This window comes from Eleutherodactylus coqui, chromosome 1 (assembly GCF_035609145.1).
Source record: "Eleutherodactylus coqui strain aEleCoq1 chromosome 1, aEleCoq1.hap1, whole genome shotgun sequence".
Classification (NCBI taxonomy): Eukaryota; Metazoa; Chordata; class Amphibia; order Anura; family Eleutherodactylidae; genus Eleutherodactylus; species Eleutherodactylus coqui.
This window is the reverse complement of record NC_089837.1, coordinates 446,182,495-446,204,957: the sequence shown is the minus strand read 5'-3', so window position 1 is coordinate 446,204,957 and position 22,463 is coordinate 446,182,495. Positions and strand designations below refer to the sequence as shown.

Here is a 22,463-nt window from a genome sequence, read left to right as displayed (position 1 = left end):
TTTTGTTTACTATGTACAATAATGTTTTTTTGAAGTTTTGCGAGTTAATGTTGTTTTTAATCTTTCTTTTTAGTCTCCCGAGATTACAGAAGCTGTTAAGTTGCTATGATTGTAATGAGCCTATCTTTCTGGGAGAACGTTATGGTTATGGATTAGGATCGAGAGGTTATAGTTATATCACCGGTGGAGGCGGGTAAGAGATGAATGCTTTTTCATTTCCTGTAATTCAAATCTAAATCTGCAAAACTGTTTCCACTTAATATTCTCAAGTGTACTTGCTATAAATTCGAAGCTCACGGCAAATCCGACAGCTGTATTTTAATTACATTTGCTTACCAGTAGTTGCAAATAACTGCAGGGCCAATGGGAAGCCACATACACATTTTTGGAATAGTTATTAATTGCAAACAATCATAAACTTCTAATGTGAGGTTTTATGATTGATGGTGTGATAGTCGCACTATGAGGAAAGCAATAGTGTTGCTGGTCTACTAGTTATGGACTGTGGAGTCTGAAAATTTCACTATGCCATTGTAAGAGACAGGTCTTATCAATAAAGATCACCACCTGATGTAGTGATTGCTTTCATGGGGTCTTCCCGGTACAATGTTATATTTGATGCAGTAAATGCCTCTCTGGGCTTCTCTTCTAGATAACTGGTGCATGCTGGGATGTCTCAAACAGCTGTGTGGATGGGGAAGGTGGGGTTTAGTGCCATACAGTGGCCTGCCCATTTTATCTTCACAGCTGTGCAGAACTTTATTCGGTGGTCACGTGACTGACACTGAAAATAGCAGAGCATCTTACGGACAGGGCATATATATACAGTGAGGATGCCAATGTTTTGAATGTGAAATTTGTTCAAATAGTTTAATGGTGGCTCCAGATGTACAGATTGGTAGAATTTCAGACAAAAGATGCCCTTTAACAAGCCAGGATGTTGGTAGAGCAGGACAGTCAAACAGCTAGTTTTGCATTCAAACTATTGGTGTGTACTGGCCTCATTGTATATTTTAGAGCTGTACCTGGTTCTAGACAGTGGAACCACTGCATGTAGCACCATTAGTCTAGCTAATAAGGGGGATTGTTGCCACCTCAGGCTTGTTGGGCTTCTGTATATAAGACAGTATGAACAACATTACATTTACTTGTGAAAATACACATTTGAACTTTGAAAACTCTTTAATACACAATTACACATTTCCTAGTCTACACCTTACTGTATAGTGTATTTCTTTAGCCTGAACCAAATGATCAGGAACTCTAATTGGTCTTCCTTGTATGTAAAATATTTCTAAAGCATGTTCTTATTCTGTTATAGCCCATTGGTTTTAAATAGTCATGTCTTAATGCAGAATTAAATTGTCTAGGTAGTCCTATCCAGTTTTTCCCTTTTATAGTATATCACTTACCTTATCATTTAAAGTAATAATTCAAACAGAGTGTTTGGATAGTGCTTACAATTTTATATAGGCAACAGTAATGTTGAAATCAGTCCAAAGTGGCAATTGAATGATTGATATGGGGTTGGTTTCTAAAAAAAAAACTTCTAGCGATCAACAATTATCACTAGGAGATATATCTACAAATTTACTCATGCATGGATAAGCTGGGTCCACCCAAACTAGGAGCTGCTGATACTCTCTCATTCTTGGCTTCTAAGCTCTGACACATACCGGAGTTGTCTCAAGCAGGGGAACCCCCATCTATAATACATACAGTAACATAGTATGCAAGACCGAAAAAAGAAAAAATTCCTTCCTGGCTCCAATCTGGAAATCGAAATAATCCCTCGATCACCAACCCTTCTAAAGTTATTAATGATTATAACATATAATATTGTATCGCTCAAGAAATACATCTAGGCCCCTCTTCAACTCTTTTAGTGAGTTTTCCATTATAGTATGTACCATTAATAACTATCCTCTGCTTTCCATCATCAAGCCAGTTACTTACCCACTTACACACATTCTCGCCCAGACCAAGCATTTTTATTTTATATACCAACCTTTTATGTGGCACAGTATGAAACACTTTGGAAAAGTCCAGATACACAAGATCCAGTGACTCTCCCCGATACATTCTAGAACTTACCTCCTCATAGAAGCTGATCAGTTTGGTTTGACAGGAGTGATCTCTTACAAACCCATGCTGATATGGAGTTATACAGCCATTTTCTTGAGGTACTTCAGGATAGCATCTCTTAGAAACCCTTCAAACATTTTACCCACAATAGAAGTAAAAGTTACTGGCCAATAGTTTACAGGTTCACTTTTTGACACCTTGTTGAATAGCGGCACCACATTGGCAGTGCGACAATCCAGTGGAACTGACCCTGTCACTATAGAGTTCTTAAATATAAATAACAGTGGTTTGTCTATCACATTACCCAATTCCCTTAGAATCCGAGGGTGTATGCCTTCAGGACCTGGTGATTTGTCTATTTTACTCTTTTTAACATGGTTCTCCACTTCTTCCTTGGTTAGACTAGTGACATTTAGTGGAGGGTTCACATTCTCACTCTGCCTCTCATCTAACTCTTCCCTTTTCTCTTTCTCTGCAAACACACTGGCGAAAAAACTATTTAATAGATTTGTTTTTTCCTCTTCCCTCTACAAGTTCTCCTGCATTACTATTAGTATTGATTTTTACTATTTATAGAGTTAAAGAACAGTTTAGGGTTAGTTTTACTTTCTTGGGCAATAAGTCTCTCTATTTAATTTTTACATAATTTTATTTTTTTTCCTATAGAGTTTTAGTGCTTCTTCGCTGCCTTCTTGTTCAGCGCTTTCTCTTTGCTGTTTATTGCCCCCTTTACATCTTTAAGTACAAACGTTTGTAGGCAGGTGTGGTAAAAATGCTTTCAACAATAGAATGTTTATATTTGTTAATTAACAAAATGCTAAGTGAATGAACAAAAGGGAAAAGTAAATCAAATCAATATTTGGTGGTGCCCTTTGCCTTGAAAACATTAGGAATTCTTCTATGTACTCTTGCACACAGTTTTTTTTTTATTTTCATATTTCTTAACCACTTGAGGACTTCTGCCCTGCAATGCCTTATCACTAGTATGCTCACAGTGGCAGAAAAAAGTCTAATTTTCAATATATATCAAAGCCCTTCACAGTTTAGACATAGTTTAAAATACTTCCTTTATTAAATAATTTTTAAAAATAAAACACAAAACGGGGCACTACAAAAAACCTCCTTGTTATAGAGGTATATTGACCTTAGTCACGTAGTAAACGACTATAGCTGCTTACTTATTTTTTCACACCCTCATTAATGTTCAAGAGGGGCTGTAAATTTGTATAATAGTGCAGCAGCTGTCGTTATATCAAAAACCTTGGATATGGGTAAGAACAGATTTATATCTTACGCATTACTTCCCATATTTCGGGTCTTATGATAGAAATTAATCAAGACTTGAGATGAATACTGTTATGGCAGCGATTAGTCTTGTTTTTTTCAATATCACAAGACAGGAAGGTTAGCGGATATTGGAGGTGTGTGCCTTTAGACTTGATGATGCCATTATATATTTCATAATTCAAGTGAATAAAGGCTCATCTCCTATTCGTATCTTTTCAATTTTAATATCATAATCTCCAATTTTTTATATGTATTTTCTTCGTGTTTTTGGTTAAAATCTCAACGCGTTTCTCCGCTTATTGTAGCGGGTCATCAGGAGATTTTTCACTGAGATTATGGCTTTAGTTATAGATTAATGCCTGTTCCAAAGTTTTAATAGCTCTCTTTAAAAAGGACCATTTTCGCTCTGTCAGACATAGAGTAGGCAGTGCAGATGAATCAACTGAAATAAGAGATGAGTGGTTACTAATAGAAGGACACCTCTATTATAGAGGTAGTTTCTATATTTGTAAACGATATAGATCTGTCTCTTTTTCAGAGAATGCAGTATTGTGATGGACAATCTGCTCTTCTATATAGCACAGTGTTGCATCATTATGAGGTGATAGCCTTTGGTATAGGCTATCACTCCCTATACTGCAAGTCTGTGATCTATAGATTTCCTATTATTCTTCATGTATCTATATATAGGGAAAGCAGCTTGTGGTAAGCACGCTGCGTCCCTATATAGTTTAGATACTAGTCAGCCGCAACCATATATATAAAGATAAGGAGTATCGATTAGAGGTGTTCCCAGATCTATGGTTAAAGCGGGTTGGCTATTATCTCTTCCTTCATAGCACTGCCTAATGCTGGTACATGTTTCTGACAGAGAGGAAGAGAGGTAGCGCCTCTGGCCTGGATGGTAGGTCAGGGCTATCTGAATGCTGTGACCAGGTCTTCCCTTATAAAGCAAGCTTTCTCCTCCTCTTGGGGTGTGTCTGAGTTTTCTGACCAATAGTGTAGTAGTAGGGGCAAACCTTTTTTTTTTTCCCCCCCTATACTTTCATATAGCTTTATTTTCGTGATGTAATTGATAGTTAGCTACTGTGGTCATCTGTTAATGTTAGGGATCTTTTATCCCGTTTTTCGATTTCTCTTACCGCTAACCTATCATACGATCTCCTCATTGTGTCAGTATATACCATATACAATCCCGTCATGAGCATGGTTTCCGCTAACGCGGTTTGATTGGATGCGGTGGGGGCGCTGGCTATGTTGACGTCCTCCCATTATGGGCGTTGTACCTCTTGCCATGATGCAATTGGACCAGACGGGGGCGCCGGTCACGCTATAGCGTGCTGACGTCATCAACGTGATAGCGTCATTTGGGCACCTCCTATTGTAGGCGTTATGGATGTATGAATAGGTGCAGCGAAGACGCCGTCCATGGCGTATTGACGTCATCAACGTGATCGCCTCGCCTTAGCCTGAATTAGCATGTGGGCGGATCCAGAAGCGGACCGCTGTATGTCTGGCACAATTACTTCCGGTTGGAGGGTTATTCACATCACGTAGCGGCGTGATGACGCTACGTAGTAATGAGTCTGTTTCAACGTTGTGATGTATCTGCATTGACGACGTGACGGCGTTTTAACGCCGGGACGTAATTAGGAGTACCTGCCCGCTCGAGATGAAAGGTTCGGGTGCCGGCGCGGGGAAGCAGTGAGTAGCGGCTGTCAGCAGGAGGGAGCGGGGGGGGGAGAGAGGGAGAGAGAGATCTCCCCTCCGTTCCGCCCCGCTCTCCCCCGCAGCTCCCTGCCCGCCACCGGCACCCGAACCTTTCGTCTCGAGCGGGCAGTTCCTCGCTAAAGGCAATGCTCGCTCGAGTAATTGCCCTTTGCGAGTATACTCGCTCATCTCTATTAATAATAGATGGCATTTTATTATGTGGCTTGTGGTGGCCGACAAGCATTGTTCCTGAATTCTGTATTTATTTTATGATCAACAAACAGTTTCATAGATGAACTTCATATTTTGTAATTTCTACATTTGTAATGAAAGCCGTCTGATCAAACAAATGATCAACTCAATGTTGCTTGAAGTGTATTAGAATACCATTGATGCTTGTAATTAAAGTGAATTTTTCATGAAGTTGCCTCCAGGGTTTTACTGAGTTTTGTTTTCTTTGTCATACGAAAATATGTAATTGGCCAGTTGCCAATAAACCCTTTATATTAGAAGAATAATGTACAATAGTAGTGGTCTATATGTGCACCCCGCACAGACGTGGAAGTTGTTATTGCACATATTATAATTAAATCTGTGTTAAATTACAGTCTATATATATGTGGGTATAAGCATAACCCGTTAGTGACCCCCAATGCGCCTTTATACAGAGATCACTAACAGACTTGATTCCGATGCGTACGCCTAGGTTACTGCTTTGTTAACCTGGCATGAGTGTCTCATGCCAAGGATAAAATTATGCAAATAATAAATACAGTACTTTTGTCACACAAAAAAAACCCCACAAGCGGGCAAGGCAGCTTACTTATCGTAATCGGGAGTGAAGCTAAATGTGTTCTAGAATAGAACGTGCAGTGATTTTCAGATTGCAGTGTCTTATTTTCTGGAAAACAGTAGGTTTTTGCTTCTTCACTCCCTTCTTGTTTTAGTAGTTTAAACACTTTTTTTGCTGTTTATTTCCCCCTTTACACCTCTATTGAGCCACATTTGTTTAGAATGTTTTGGTTACTTTTAAAATTACGTGTATACCTATTAATCCCTCAATGAACAGCCAATCATGTTTTACCTCCTGTATCGCCAGGGTATGTATGAAGAGAGATTACGCAGTGATCTCCCTCCATGCATCGTGGCTACCAGCTGTTTCTTACAGCGGGACCTGCCCGCAACTGCTCCGATAAGCCATGCACCTCATTGGAGCTGTTAGCACTTTAAACGCTGCTGTCAATTCTGACAGCGGCATTTAAATCCCCTGAACAGTGTTTTGGGGGTCTCACATGGCCCCCTGCGATTAGATCACAAGGAGCCATGTGGCTGTTATGACAGCCGGTGTCCTTCTGAAAGGCCCCAAGGCTGTCATGGCAGAATGCCTATTAAGCCATGCCAATGGGGTGGCTTGATAGACTGCCTGCCCAATCGCAGTATAATGTAATGCTTTGTAAGGAGCGATTAAAGCATCGTAAGTTGTTGTCCCCTCTAGGAACTAAAAAAAAGAAGTAAAAATAAGATCAATAAAGTTTTACTAAATATTTAAAAAAGAAAAAGTAATAAAAGGTGTTAAAAACATAAACCCTTTTGTCATATTTATAATAAAAGAATCTAAATAATAAAACAAAAATATATATTTGGTATCGCTGCATCCATAAAGGTCCGATCTATCAAAGTAACGCATTATTTACCACGCATGGTAAACGTCATCAGAAGAAAAAAACCCGCCAGAAATGCACTTTTTTGATTACCCTGTCTCCAAGAAAAAATGCAATAAAAAGCAATCAAAAAGTTATATGTATTCCAAAATAGTACCAATGCAAACTACAGTATGCCCCGCAAAAAATGAGTGCTCGCACAACTATGTCGACGGAAAAATAAAAACGATATTGCAGTCAAAAGATAGCGGCAGAAAATAATTTGAAAAAAATTTAATCTCTTTGAATTTTTTAAAAGTTTTTCAGTATATTATATGGTACTTTAAATAATAGTACCATTGAAAAATACAACTTGTCCTGCAAAAACAAGCCCTCTTACAGCTACATCGATAGATAAATAAAGGAGTTAAATAGGGGTAAAAAAAGGCTTTGTCACTAACGGGTTAACTGTTCTGTGAGTTCTAACTGTACTAACCCTATCTGCCACTTTATCCCCTTTTTTAGGTCCTATGTCACTGTCTATACTGTCTCCCCCTCTATTTCTGTGATTGCCCTCCCTCACAGTCCCTAGTTTAAACCTTCCCCCAACCTTCTATCCATCCTCTTCCCCATCACTATGGTAGAACCTGTAGCCAACAGCAAAGTCAGCTTAGTTCTCCAGGAACCCAAACGCCTCCTTCCTACACCAATTCCCTAATCCACTGCTAGTTTGGCACGTAGTACAGGTAGCATTTCAAAATACTACTTTGAAGATTCTTGCCCTAATGTTACATCCTAGTTCCCTGAAATTGTTTTTAAGGACCTTCCACCTGCCTCTAACTTTACCATTGCTGCCAATGTGTACCATAGCACCTGGATTCTCACCAGCCCCTCCCAGTAATCTGTCAACCTGATCCGCGATGTGTCGAACTCGAGTACCAGGAAGACAACACACCGTTCGACGATCCCGGTTTTTGTAGAAGATTGACCTGTCAGTCCCCCTAATAATTGAGCCTCCTAGCAGGACCTGTCTAGCCTGCTCTGCATTCCTATTGCCCATCTTAGGCTTTCTATCCACGGGCGATATGTTATTGCATTATCCGCGACGATAATCCGCACGTGGGTAACATATGAAATGCTTTCCATAGGATAACTATGGAAGACGCAGTCTGATTTACACGAGCAGAAAATCGCAATGGATTTCTGCGATTTTCCGCGAAGAACCTATCTTAATGATAGGTTTATCGCAGTGGCTTTAGTGTTCTCCCGCGGTGGAAATCTACTACATTAAAACACAACACCCGTGGACAGGCAGCCTTGCTGGAGCAGAGATCCCCGTGGCACTGGTATTCCTGTAATGCCATTCACCTCATCTGCCAATTTTCACATTTTTTTGGAGTATGCCAGTTCAGGACTAGCCTTCCTGGATCTCTTCCCTCTACCCCTCCTAACTGTCTCCCAGCTAGCTGCCTGATCATCCTGCACTTCCATGCTAGCATCCACTGCTACATCTACCCCAACAGGTGTCTGGCTGTAGAGATGAGCGAGCATACTCGTCTGAGCTTGATGCTCGTTTGAGTATTAGGGTGTTTGAGATGCTCTTTACTTGAGACGAGCACCACACGGTACTCGAGTCAATTCCATTTCCTTCCCTGCATGTTTAGCGCCATTTTCTAGCCAATAGAGATGCAGGGAAGGCATTACAACTTCCTCCTGTGACGTTCCAGCCCGATCCCACCCTCGTGCAGTGAGTGGCTGGTGAGATCAAGTGACCGCCGTGTATTTAAAGCGGTCCCGCCCGCGGCTCGCCTCAGACACGCTGGCAGAGATTAGGGAAGGTGCTGTTGCTCATTCAGGCATAGTGTTAGCGTCTTCAAAAACCCCAACGGTCCTCCTTAGGGCCAAATCTGACTGTGTGCATTACTGTTGTGGCTGCTGGGAGCAGTTTTGCACCCAAAAAGTTTTTTTTCATCTCGGGCAGAGTATAGGGGCAGTACAGGTGAGGCAGGGACAGTGGTAGTGTAGAATCCTGTCTACAAGAACCCCAACGGTCCTTCTTAGGGCTAACTGTGACCATCTGCATTTTACTGCGTGGCTGCTGGGAGTTGTAGTGCTTAACTATTACGCAGCTAGACCTTTTTGCAGCCTTGCGTATAATTTTTTTCTGGCTGCAGTTTGCATTACATAACCGCTGTCAGCCTCCAACTGTACGCCAATAATTCCCTAATTTTTTACACCGCTCTGTCTGCCGTCAGCTTCACGCACAGCGTACGGCGACAGCCCCTGATAGAGGGAACGTCATATACACGCTATATAGCCTGTATTCTTTTTCTAAATTTTTTTTTTTTAAAAAAAGCTCCTTCTTAGGGCTACCTGTAACCGTCTGCATTTTACTGCGTGGCTGCTGGGAGTTGTAGTGCTTCACTATTACGCAACTAGGCCTTTTTGCAGCCTTGCATATAATTTTTTTCTGGCTGCAGTTTGCGTTACATAACCGCTGTAGATCCAACTGTACACCAATAATTCCCTAATTTTTTACACCGCTCTGTGTCTGCCGTCAGCTTCACGCACAGGGTACGGCGACAGCCCCTGATAGAGGGAACGTCATATACACGCTATATAGCCTGTATTCTTTTTCAAAATTTTTTTTTATAAATGCTCCTCCTTTGGGCTACCTGTGACCGTCTGCATTTTACTGCGTTGCTGCTGGGAGTTGTAGTGCTTCACTATTACACAGCTAGACCTGTTTGCAGCCTTCTGTATAATTTTTTTCTGGCTGCAGTTTGCGTTACATAACCGCTGTCAGCCTCCAACTGTACGCCAATAATTCCATAATTTTTTACACCGGTCTGTCTGCCGTCACCTTCAGGCACAACGTATCGCGACAGCCCCTGATAGAGGGAAAGTCATATACACGCTATATAGCCTGTATTCTTTTTCAAAATTTTTTTTTTATAAGCTCCTTGGTTGGGCAACCCCTGACCGTTTGAAATTTACTGTGTGTCTGGTGGGAGTTGGAGTGAATCACTATTGCACGGCTAGACCTGTTTGCAGCCTTCTGTATTCTTTGTTTCCGCCTGGAGTTAGCGTTACAATACCGCTGTCAGCCTCCAACTGTACGCAAATAATTCCATAATTATTTACACAGCTCTGTGTCTGCCGCCAACTTGATGCACAGCAATGTATCGACCACCCAGTCTTCTACGCCGTCCACTGCTGCAACTCTGAATCCTCTCACTGCTGCTACTCCTTCCTCCCAGCCTCCTCACTCCATGAAAATGACACATTCTGATGAGCAGGCAGACTCCCAGGAACTGTTCTCGGGCCCCTGCCTTGATTGGGAAAAAATGGTTCCTCTCTCACCTGAGGAGTTTGTCGTGACCGATGCCCAACCTTTGGAAAGTTCCCGGGGACCGGGTGATGAGGCTGGGGACTTCCGGCAACTGTCTCAAGAGCTTTCAGTGGGTGAGGAGGACGATGATGACGAGACACAGTTGTCTATCAGTGAGGTAGTAGTAAGGGCAGTAAGTCCGAGGGAGGAGCGTACAGAGGATTCGGAGGAAGAGCCGCTGGACGATGAGGTGACTGACCCCACCTGTTTTGCTAAGCCAACTGAGGACAGGTCTTCAGAGGGGGAGGCAAATGCAACAGCAGGACAGGTAGGAAGAGGCAGTGGGGTGGCCAGGGGTAGAGGCAGGGCCAGAGCGAAGAATCCCCCAACTGTTTCCCAAAGCACCCCCTCGCGCCAAGCCACCGTGCAGAGGCCTAGGTGTTCAAAGATGTGGATGTTTTTCAGTGAGAGCGCGGACGACCGTCGAACAGTGGTGTGCAACCTGTGTCGCGCCAAGATCAGCCGGGGAGCCAGTACGAGCCTCACCACCACCAGCATGCGCAGGCATATGATGGCCAAGCACCCCACGAGGTAAGACGAAGGCCGTTCACCGCCCCGGGTCGCACCACTGCCTCTCCCCCTGTGCCCCAACCTGCCACTGAGATCCAACCCCCTCTCAGGACACAGGCACGCGAGCGCCTCCCGGCCTGCACCCACACCCTCACCTCCGCTGTCCTCGACCCCATTAAGCAATGTCTCAAAGCGCAGCATCCAGCTGTCGCTAGCGCAAGCGCAAATACGCCGCCATGCACCCGCACGCTCAAGCTTTAAACGTGCACATTGCCAAATTGATCAGCCTATAGATGCTGCCGTACAGGCTTGGGGAAATGGAGGATTTTAAAAACATGATGGCGGCGGCGCTCCCACGCTACTCTGTCCCCAGTCGCCACTATTTTTCCCGGTGTGCCGTCCCTACACCAGCACGTCTCCCGCAACATCAATCATGCCCTCACCAACGCGGTTACTGGGAAGGTCCACTTAACCACGAACACGTGGACAAGTACTGGCGGGCAGGGCCACTATATCTCCCTGACGGCACATTGGGTGAATTTGGTGGAGGCTGGGACCGAGTCAGAGCCTGGGACCGCACACGTCCTACCCACACCCAGAATAGCGGGTCCTTCCTCGATTCTGGTATCTGCGGCGGTCTATGCCACCTCCTCTAAACCCTCCTCCTACGCAACCTCTACCTCTCAATTAAGAAATGTGAGCAGCACGTCGCCAGCAGTCGGTGTGGCGCGGCAGCACAGCGGTGGGCAAGCGTCAGCAGGCCGTGCTGAAACTACTCAGCCTAGGTGATGAGGCACACTGCCCCCGAGCTGTTGCAGGGTCTGACAGAGCAGACCGACCTCTGGCTTTTGCCGCTGAGCCTCCAACCGAGCATGGTCGTGTGTGACAACGGCCGTAACCTGGTGGCAGCTCTGCAGCCTCGCACACGTGCCATGCCTGGCCCACGTCTTCAATCTGGTGGTTCAGCGGTTTCTGAAAAACTACCTGCACTTACCTGACCAGCTCGGCAAGGTGTGCGCGTCTGCGCACATTTCCAGAAGTCCACCACGGACGCTGTCACCCTGCGCACCCTGCAACATCGGTTTACTCTGCCAGACCATCAGCTCCTGTGCGACGTGCTCACACGGTGGAATTCTACGCTCCACATGTTGGTCAGGCTGTATGAGCAGCGTAGAGCAATAGTGGAATACCAACTCCAACATGGGCGGCGTAGTGGTAGTCAGCCTCCCCAATTCTTTACTGAGGAGTGGGCCTGGATGGCAGACATCTGCCAGGTCCTCGGAAACTTTGAGGAGTCTACCTAGATGGTGAGCGGCGATGCTGCAATCATTAGCGTCACCATTCCTCTGCTATGCCTGCTGAGAAGTTTGCTGCAAAGCATACAGGTTGATGCTTTGCAGTCTGAACAGGAGACAGGGGACGAGAGTATGTCGCTTGATAGTCAGAGCACCCTCATGTCTATATTTCAGCGCGTTTTGGAGGAGGAGGAGGGGGAAGAGACAGCTGGGCCCACTGCTGAGGGTACCCATGCTGCTTGCCTCCTATCTGTTCAGCGTGTATGGCCCGTGGACGAGGAGGAGGATCCTGAAAGTAATCTTTCTAGTGAGGATAGCGATGTGTTGCGTACTGGTACCCTGGCACACATGGCTGACTTTATGTTGGGCTGCCTTTCTCGTGAGCCTCGCGTTAGACGCATTCTGGCCACTACGGATTACTTGGTGTATACCCTTCTCGACCCCCGGTATAAGGAGAACCTTTCCACTCTCATTCCCGAAGAGGAAAGGGGTTCGAGAGTGATGCAATACCACAGGGCCCTGGTGGACAAACTGATGGTAAACTTCCCATCTGACAGCGCTAGCGGCAGAAGGCGCAGTTCCGAGGGCCAAGTAGCAGAGCAGGCGCGGAGATCAGGCAGCATGTTCAGTGCAGGCAGGGAAACGCTCTCCAAGACCTTTGCCAGCTTTATGGCTCCCCAGCAAGACTGCGTCACCACTCCCCAGTCAAGGCTGAGTCAAAGGGAGCACTGTAAAAAGATGGTGAGGGAGTACGTAGCCGATCATACCACCGTCCTCCGTGATGCCTCAGCTCCATACAACTATTGGGTGTCAAAGCTGGACACATGGCACGAACTTGCGCTGTATGCGCTGGAGGTGCTTGCTTGCCCTGCAGCTAGCGTCTTGTCAGAGAGGGTGTTTAGTGCAGCTGGGGGAATCATCACGGGCAAGCGTACCCGCCTGTCAACTGCCAGTGCCGACAGGCTTACACTCATAAAGATGAACAAAGCCTGGATTTCCCCAGACCTCTCTTCTCCACCGGCGGAGAGCAGCGGAACCTAAAAATTCTTTTTGCTGCAACCGCAGATAAAAGCACTCCTCTCTATCACCGGGAAAACGGGGCATTTCTCTTTGTCAATCTGTCTCTGACATTAGTCCTCCTCCTGCTACTCCTCCTCCAGAAACAACATGTCATCGCGCTGAGCGGCCAATTTTTCTGCGGCCCAAAAGGCTCATCTACATCTACCAATGTTTTGACAATTTTTCAAAGTTTCAAAAGTATTGATACTTTAACATGAACCACGTTTTTCAACAGGGCTGCCTACAGGCTCTGTTACAAATTAAGCAACAGTGAGCTGTATCTTCCAAAAAATATTTATGGGCTTCACCTGCCCTCTCGGTTGATAAATTTTTCAGGTACACTTGTACTCTTGGCACACTTATTTTTCGGGCCCACGCCTACACTCTTATCCAACTAATTTTTCCGGTCTTCGCCTATGCTCATGGTTTCAGAGGTTGGCCTATACTATTACTACAGAAATTTTACTGGGGTCTGCCTATACTGCTGCCACTTGAATGTTACAGGGGTCTGCCTATACTTCTGCCACGTAAATGTTACAGGGGTCTGCCTATACTGCTGTGACGTAAATTTTACATGGGTCTGCCTATAATGCAGCCACTAGGATGTTACTGGGGTCTGCCTATACTTCTGCTACAGAAATGTTACTGGGATCTGTCTATACTGTTACTACACAAATGTTACAGGGGTCTGCCAATACTGCTGCTACATAAATGTTACTGGGGTCTGCCTGTGCTTCTGCTACATAAATATTACAGGGGTCTGCTCATACTGCGGCGACAGAAATGTTACTGGGGTCTGCCTTTACTTCTACAGAAATGTTACTGGGGTCTGCCTATACTTCTACTACAGACATGTTACAGGGGTCTGCCTATGCTTCTGCTACATAAATGTTACAGGGGTTTGCTTATACTGCTGCTACATAAATGTTACAGGGGTTTGCTTATACTGCTGCTACAGAAATGTTACAGGGGTCTGCCTATACTTCTGCTACATAAATGTTACTGGGGTCTGCCTATACTGTTACTACAGAAATGTAACTCGGCTCTGTCTATACTGTTACTACAGAAATGTTGCTGGGTTCTGTCTATACTGTTACTACTGAAATGTTACTGGGGTCTGTCTATACTGTTACTACAGAAATGTTACTGGGGTCTCCCTAGACTTCTGCAACATAGCTGTTACAGCTTATACCTTTGCTACAGGAATATTACAGGGTTCTGTGTATACTATGGGTGCACTAAGTCTTCCCATTGCGGTGTTCTACCTATCTGGCCCCCCAAAAAACCCAGACTTACTAGAACATGGAGTGTGGGCCGAAGCCAAGATGTATTTTCTCTCACGTTACCTCAGCTATCCGGGGCACTGCAATGGGATTTCTTTATGTACCGTCTGTGGGTTCCTGCTAGCCACCCATGCTGTGGGTGCACACAGACTTGCCATAGCGGAGTTGTACCTGCCTGGCACTTTAAAAAAAAAACCAGACTGACTAGGGATGGAGTGTGGGCCGAAGCCAACATGTATTTTCTCTCACGTTACCCCAGCTATCCGGGGCACTGCAGTGGGATTTCTTTATGTACCGTCTGTGGGTTCCTGGGAGCCACCCATGCTGTGGGTGCACACAGACTTCCCATAGCAGAGTTGTACCTGCCTGGCACTTTAAAAAAAAAAAAACAGACTGACTAGGGCATGAAGTGTGGGCCGAAGCCAACATGTATTTTCTCTCACGTTACCTCAGCTATCCGGGACACTGCAATGGGATTTCTTTATGTACCGTCTGTGGGTTCCTGGGAGCCACCCATGCTGTGGGTGCACACAGACTTCCCATAGACGTGTTTTACCTGTCTGTCCCCAAAACACTGACAGACTTGGGTAGGGTGCAGAGTGCAGATGGTTTACCCCTTGCGTTGTCAAAGAGGTTTCCGACACCCAAACAGAGTGAGTAGTGTGTGGATTCCCCATTGCTATGTCACTCGCAGCACCTTGGGCCCCACAAGGTGTTTGCTGGGACAGAGGCTTACCCAGGGCCCGCTCACATACTTCCCACACCGAGTATTGCTGCATTGTGGAGATGTGTAGAAGTGCTGGGCTGGCAGCGGACTCCCCTTTATGCCCACGTTTGCAGCTCCTGACGGAAGTGGCACAGGATTGGAATGAAGATCGAACGTCAATCTATTATCAATTCTCAACAGCATTGTATGCTATCACCCACACTTTCAAAGAGGGTCGCTGCCTGGCCCTGCCAAACCTCTGCAGTGTGTGCCTCCGGTTCCTCCTCATGGCAGACGCACTTATAAATAGACATAAGGGTGGTGTGGCTATGAAACGAGCGTGTGGCATGAGGGCAGCTGAAGGCTGCGCAGGGACACTTTTGTGTGCGCTGCGGACGCAGGGTCGTGCGGGGGGGGGGGGGGGGTTGGGCAGCATGTAACCCAGGAGAAGAGGCAGTGGTGTGTCACGCAGGCAGTGATTGTGCTTGGTTGGAGGTAGTGTGGTGCTTAGCTAAGGTGTGCCTTGCTAATGAGGGTTTGTCCGAAGTAAAAATTGTTAGCGGGGGGTGGGGGGGCTCTCTTGCCGCTATTGTGGCTTAATAGTGAGACCAGGGAACCTGAGATGTTTCCCCTCGCCTGCACCTAACCATTTCTTTGTCGTTTCCATCACTTTCGTAGGTTTTCCAGATTTTCACAAATGAAAACCTTAGCGGAGCATGGGTGATATACAAAAATGCTCGAGTCGCTCATTGACTTCAATGGGGTTCGTTACTTGAAACGAACTCTCGAGCATCGCGGAAAGTTCGACTCGAGCAACGAGCACCCGAGCATTTTGGTGCTCGCTCATCTCTAGTAGGCAGTAATTAAGTAAACGTGACTCTTCCAAAGTCACTAATGACAAGTCACACACTTTAGAAACAGCACACTTAAGAAGACAGCACACTTGCTTATGGCCCTTTTACACGGAACAGCAGTCGGTTAAATGACTGCATGAGTGCTGACATCAGCGGTAAGGTCGTTAGCGCTCGTGCAGAGCATTTATACAGGCCGAGTTCACTACTGGATCACGAGCTTCTCGCTGACTTCTCACTCAGCGTCTCACCTATGTGAAGTGCTGAGTGGGGTGCGTTTGCACGGAATGAGAAGCCAGCGATTAGTTTTTTTGCTGACTGAAAGTCAGCAATAACGAACTGGAAACGATTAGTAAGCGACTTATTTTGCATTCACACTGTATGATTATCACTCAAATTTGTTAGTTTGAGCAATAATCATCCCGTGTAAATGGCCCATTACTTAGGTTTGCTTTACTTATCTGTAAGGCCTCATGTCCATATGAATTAGGATCCGCAGCGGATGACCCGCATGCGGATCTGCATCCCATAGGGATGCGTTGACCACCCGCGGGTAGATAAATACCCGTGGATGGTCAATAAAAGTGATTTAAAAAAAAAATGGAGCATGAAAAAAAGGACCATGCTCCATTTTCGTGCTGGTCTCCCGCGGGGACGGCTCCTGCAGGCTTCTATTGAAGCCTATGGAAGCCGTCCGGATCCGCGGGAGACCAAAATCGGAATATACTCACCTGCTCCGAATCTTCCCTTCTTCGCGGCTTCATCTTCTCTCCGTCGCGGCCGTATCTTTTTTCTTCGGGCTGGCGTATGCGCGCGGCACGCAACCGACGTGCCGTGCACATCCGCCGGGCCAAAGAAAGAAGATCCGGCCGCGACGGAGAGAAGATGAAGCCGCAACGAAGGGAAGATCCGGAGCGTGCGAGAGGTGAGTTAATTCTTATTTTAAGCACTGCAACCCCCCACTCACCCACAGCGCACCCGAGTACTTTTCACCCGAGTAGTGAAGTACTCGAAAATCGCGGTGCTTGATTGCGAAATCGCCCTTACAGAGTACGTTCGCTCATCTCTAATCTCTACGCATGTCTCAGAGATACCGACAACACTTTCATAAAAGTCGAGTGGTCGTATTCTGACATTCCTACATCCGTATGGCCCATAATTATGTGCTGGAATAAAAAATATACAATCAGCAAATAAAAGCAGGATAGAAAAAAAAGAATATGTATATGCTATAGGTTTAATAAGTAAAAGAAAGTGGGTAATTTATTACTTCCTAAAAAAAATTTTCTAGCGCAAATTTTTTGATTCTGGCTCCTATTCTGCTTTTTCCCTCAGGATGGTGTTTAGCAGAGCAGCTGTAAAGGAATTTATTGGCAGTAAATGTCGGTGTTACAGCAATGATGCCCCTGATGACATGGTGCTTGGGATGTGCGCCAGTGGCCTGGGGATCTCCGTCACTCACAGCCCACTATTCCATCAGGTAAGAGCGTCATTTTTTTAATGACATATATTATACACCCTATGGCCACATTAGTAGAGACACCGACCCTTTCATGATTGGAGCTTCCCGTATGGAAATTAGAGCAATGACCCCGGAGCGCAGCATGAAATCAAGTGACAAGTTTTCCGTGGATCAGTTTCAGTGTGAATTCACGTTAGAATGAGAAAATTGAGTGGTCTGAGTGACTTTCAAACAAAGTGCTAAAATAGCCAAAGTCAGTATTTCAAAAACTATCAACCTTGTGAGGTTTTTTCATGCAATGATAGTCAGCATATACAGAGAATGGTGTTTCTGAGGAAAAATATATAAAGCAAAACCGGATACTGTGGACATTAACAACTCGTCAGTGGAAGGGGTCAGAGGAGGATGTCAAGAATCTCTCTAATGAAAAGACTGGGCGCGTTTAAGCACATTACAGACAAAGACAATACTAGTGCACCAACTAACATGTCTGAACGCAAAACTCATTTTTCTTAAGCTTAGCTGGGCTATAACTGCAGACAGACAACTAGTTCCAGCGCCATTGCTGTCTAAGAGAAAAAGAAAGACAAGACTCCAGTTGGCAAAAGAACACAAAAATTGGATCAGTGTAAAAACATCACCTGGTCAGATGAATTCAGATTTCTGTTGCACCATACTCATGGGAGGGTCAGAATTTGGCACAAGCAGCATGAACTGATGAACCCTTCCTGTAGGTTAACTATTCAGGCTGGTGGAGGTGGAGTATGGTGCCAGAGATGGATTCCTTGGTACATGTGAATAAAAGCCACAACAAATTTTGTGGCTATGAAAGCCAAAGAATGCCCAATACGCTACTAGATAGGTGTGTCTGAGAAAGTGGCCATTCAGTGATGTTTACTGGTCATGTGATGTTTTCACAAAATGTACAAGTTTTTAAATATCTGAAAATACACAGAAGTAAAATGGATATACAACTTTAAGTAAATTTTGTAAAATAAAAAAAAAGTTACTCAATAACTGAATATTCAGTAATGCTGCAATTGTGTGTATTCATATCTTAAAAACACAGTATATGAAAACTAAACTTTTTGTAGTACACTCAACTTAGTGATTCATCACCTGTTCTGGTGCCTCAAATCTCCTTGGTCCCCACAATTCTTTGTTGATATTACGGTGTAATATCCTGTCACATGACTGGTCAACCTGTTAACATTTCCTCTTCTCAATGCTTCTCTTGTAAGCTCCATGCTGATCCTACTCCTGTGTGTGCTACAGAATGTTAGGGAGTAACATCTGCTGCTGTCTCCATGTGCAGCATATATGTCCTTTGAACTCACCCATTGTAGTGTGGAAGACTGATGAACTCTACTTCTTGAGAATTCTCCAGCTGTGGACACTTGCACGTACATGTGCAGAACTCTGGTGTATACGTGGTTAAACCTACCCAGCATTCTGGAAATAGCAGTGTTCTTCTTAGTGCCTCAGGATCACAGACAGTTAGGCCTAATGCAGACGGCCGGGTCAGATTCTGACTGTGAGATCCTTGCAGCGGGATGCGACCCTGTGCCCTTCCAGTGACGCCTGGCTTACCTGCCCGGCGTCTTCTCTCTGCTCTGCGGATGTGCTGGCTGGCGCACAGCTGCGCATGCACAGTGCAGAGCCGTCGGGCCGATGATGACGTGGATAGTGCGAGGCTCACACTAGAATAGGACATATTGCAATTTCCACCCCACAAGCGGAATATTGCAGTTGATTTTCGCTCGTGGGTATGGAAATGCATTTTTCAATGCATGCCCTATGGGCTGTATTTGCTGTGGGATCCATAGCCATGGATCTTGCAGTGCAAATACGGCCGTGTGCATTGGGCCGTAATCAGTCCTTTGATTGACTTGAACTCACTACCTGGAGTTACTTTGTATGTAGATAATGGTGTGAATGCCAAGCATAAAGTACAAAATGCCATTGTGTCACATAAGGTGGTGGGTAAATCATTACATCCAGATGTGTATCGGGGTTAAGGACCAAGCACTGTAAATTTACGGTGCTTGGTCCTGTGCTTTAAAGGGGTTGTCCCGCGCCGAAACGTTTTTTTTTTTTTTTTTTAAACACCCCCCCCCCCCCCCCCCCCCGTTCGGCGCGAGACAACCCCGATGCAGGGGTTAAAAAAACAAAACGGAGAGTGCTTACCTGAATCCCGGCGGTCCGGCGTCTTCATACTCACCTGCTGAAGATGGCCGCCGGGGTCTGCTCCCTCCGTGGACCGCAGCTCTTCTGTGCGGTCCATTGCCGATTCCAGCCTCCTGATTGGCTGGAATCGGCACGTGACGGGGCGGAGCTACACGGAGCCGGCATTCTGCACGAGCGGCCCCATTGAAGACAGCAGAAGACCCGGACTGCGCAAGCGCGGCTAATTTGGCCATCGGAGGCCGAAAATTAGTCGGCACCATGGAGACGAGGACGCCAGCAACGGAGCAGGTAAGTATAAAACTTTTGATAACCTCTGTATGGCTCATAATTAATGCACAATGTACATTACAAAGTGCATTAATATGGCCATACAGAAGTGTATAGACCCACTTGCTGCCTCGGGACAACCCCTTTAATTCTGGCCAATAGCAAAAGTATGGCGTGGAATTAAAGCTCCTGCAATCTAGCAGGAGTAGGTTGGGTCCTCGGTTATTAGTCACAGCCAAGGACCTGGAGAAGAAAGCAGAAGCAGTTTAAGCGCTTCTGCTTTCTCCTTTACAGGCTACATAGCGCTCAATGAGCACTATGTAATGTAGAGAGAAAGTGGAAATGTTACTTCCACTATTTGACCCGGAGATCACGTGACTGCTGGATGTTCACTGCCACAGCAGAGCTGCAGGGTTCTAGCAGACCCAGATCAGCTCTATTAGTGACTATTGTCACTACAGGGGATGTTTTTCCCTGTAATTGGGGCTCCTATGCATGCCCCAGCTACAGTGCAAAAGTGTGAAATTAAAAAAAAAACTCAATGTGAATGACCCCCAGAGATTTTATGTCACATCATGGGGGACATAACAAAAGCAGATATAAGTTTTAAAAAATTCCAGAATACAGTTAAAAACACATGCATTAAAAAAAAAAAACCTACTGCCGACATCAACTAAAACCGTTGCCATATACTCCCTGTAATCCAAACCTATGCAAATTATATATCAAAACGTCTAAAACAAAATGAGGAACCCATTCTTGTTCTTTATTTTAGCGTAAATATGCTAATTTTAAAAATAGGCTGTACATTTTTAAAAATGTCCCTGATCCTTAGGGGGTAAACCCACAAAGGAAGGGGTTCCTTACCCTCGATACATGATTTTGTTCCTAAATTACAATATACAAGTTATATGAGTAAAGATTGTCTTAAATCTTTGTATCACCAAGATCCGATGTTCTGTTTGAGTGTTCCCCTAAGTTTATTGTCAAAGTATTACATGAATGTTCCGACCACCATGAAAACGGACAGTAAACTTGCTGCCCCTGAAGCCATTATCATTCAGTAATCATAATAGAAGGGCAGGTTTGTGTTAATGCAGTAATCACACGTGCTTTTGAGGTGTTCTCCTCATTTAATACTCAGCGCTGTTTGTTTTGTCACTTTAATACAGCGAAGAACATGATGTACTGACCTCCATACACATCACAATAAATCCAGGACTGGCCACTGTTATCACAACTAAGCCGGCTTTACTTAGCCATTGTTAGTGTTGTCCATGGCGGAGATTCAGGCTGCTTTCTAAATTACAATTATTGAAACCAAGTAAATGAAGAATGGATGTTGTTAAATCCCTCATGACAAATAGAGATAGTCAGGGACAATGGAATATGAGCTTTGGGTGCTGTGAATTATAAAACATACGAGCCCTGTCATTTTTTACAGAAAAACACTTTTATCAAGACGCGTGAGGACAGAACCGTGGCTTTGAAATGAGTGAATTAACCACTTTTTAATGACTTTTCTGTGTGTATATTCACAAACACATGCACACACATTGTTGGCTCCAAAGAGGGCAGTTCTTCTGTCAGAGACCCCATCGCTTATCCATATGAGGGGCTTTCATTCTTAAGGACCACTACTGATTATGCATTACATTAGTTCCCCCACCTTAATGATCAACTACCATGTTTCCCTGAAAATAAGACACTGCCTTATATTAATTTTCACCCCAAAAGAGACACAGGGTCTTATTTTCAGGGGATGTCTTATCATACTTTTGTAGCAGGCACTGTCCGCGTCCCTCCTGCTGGTCTACGGAGTTCTGTCAGGCTTGCTTGAATTCCTCCCCAACCCATCCCAAGGATGTATGGAAAATAGCCATATGGGGTGAAGAGTTGTAGTCACCATATGAGATCAGTATTAGTGACAGATGGTAGGTGGGGAGGCCATGTTACAGATTTTACATTGATACTCAGGAGCCTTAAATCACTCCTATGGAAGGGTTATCCAAAGTAGACTACAATTCATTATGCACAAAATTGCCTCTACTACATCTGTATGGGGGCTTTTATAAAAAGTTGTGTAAAAGAGAAGTGGAGGTCTTGCTTTAGGAACCAGGAAACATTGATTCAAAAGTGACTCTTAGAATTGGTAGACCTTAGAACTAACTGTGGTTTGTAAACTATATAATGGTCTCATAGCATACCATATTCATTGGTTCCAGGACCGACCATTGGGTGTTCAAAATATTGTATTTTGCACCATAACTCTATGAAAAACTGGAATTGGGTTTAAAGCCTCCAAAAGTAATGCAAAAATAAAAATGAACAAAAAATAGGCAAATAACTAATACAAATAAAGCAAGTCCTCGCATATAACAGTCAAAGATCTACTGAAGGTTGTAAATCACTTTCTATATAGAGGACAGGAGCTTCTTCAGAGTCCCGCACAGAACACACAGTGTACCAAAAATGTACATGGTGTCCAAATATGTAGTGTCTGTCGTCCAAAGGTCACGCAGTACAGAACATGCAGTACGGTACTGTAAAGTGGCACCACTAGACAGCCAAAAGAAGCAGAAGACGGCTTCCAAAGCGCCATGTCAAAAAAGGATCTTTTTGTTCCATAAAAGCAGGTGCGACATTTTGGCTGAGCATAGTCTTTTTCAAGCATGCTCAGCCGAAACGTCACACCTGTTTTATTTAATAAGGTTTAGGGTTTTTTTGACA

General features: G+C 44.7%; 1 protein-coding gene across 1 annotated transcript in view; it reads left to right on the top strand.

Annotated features, from left to right (window-relative positions):
- The window catches only part of B3GLCT (beta 3-glucosyltransferase), a 393,556-nt gene that overhangs the window by 368,449 nt on the left and 2,644 nt on the right, over window positions 1-22,463 (top strand). The window contains exons 13-14 of the mRNA XM_066583040.1: window positions 74-193; window positions 17,153-17,297. Coding sequence (XP_066439137.1) covers window positions 74-193; window positions 17,153-17,297 — 265 coding nt within the window. The remainder of the gene's footprint in view (window positions 1-73; window positions 194-17,152; window positions 17,298-22,463) is intronic.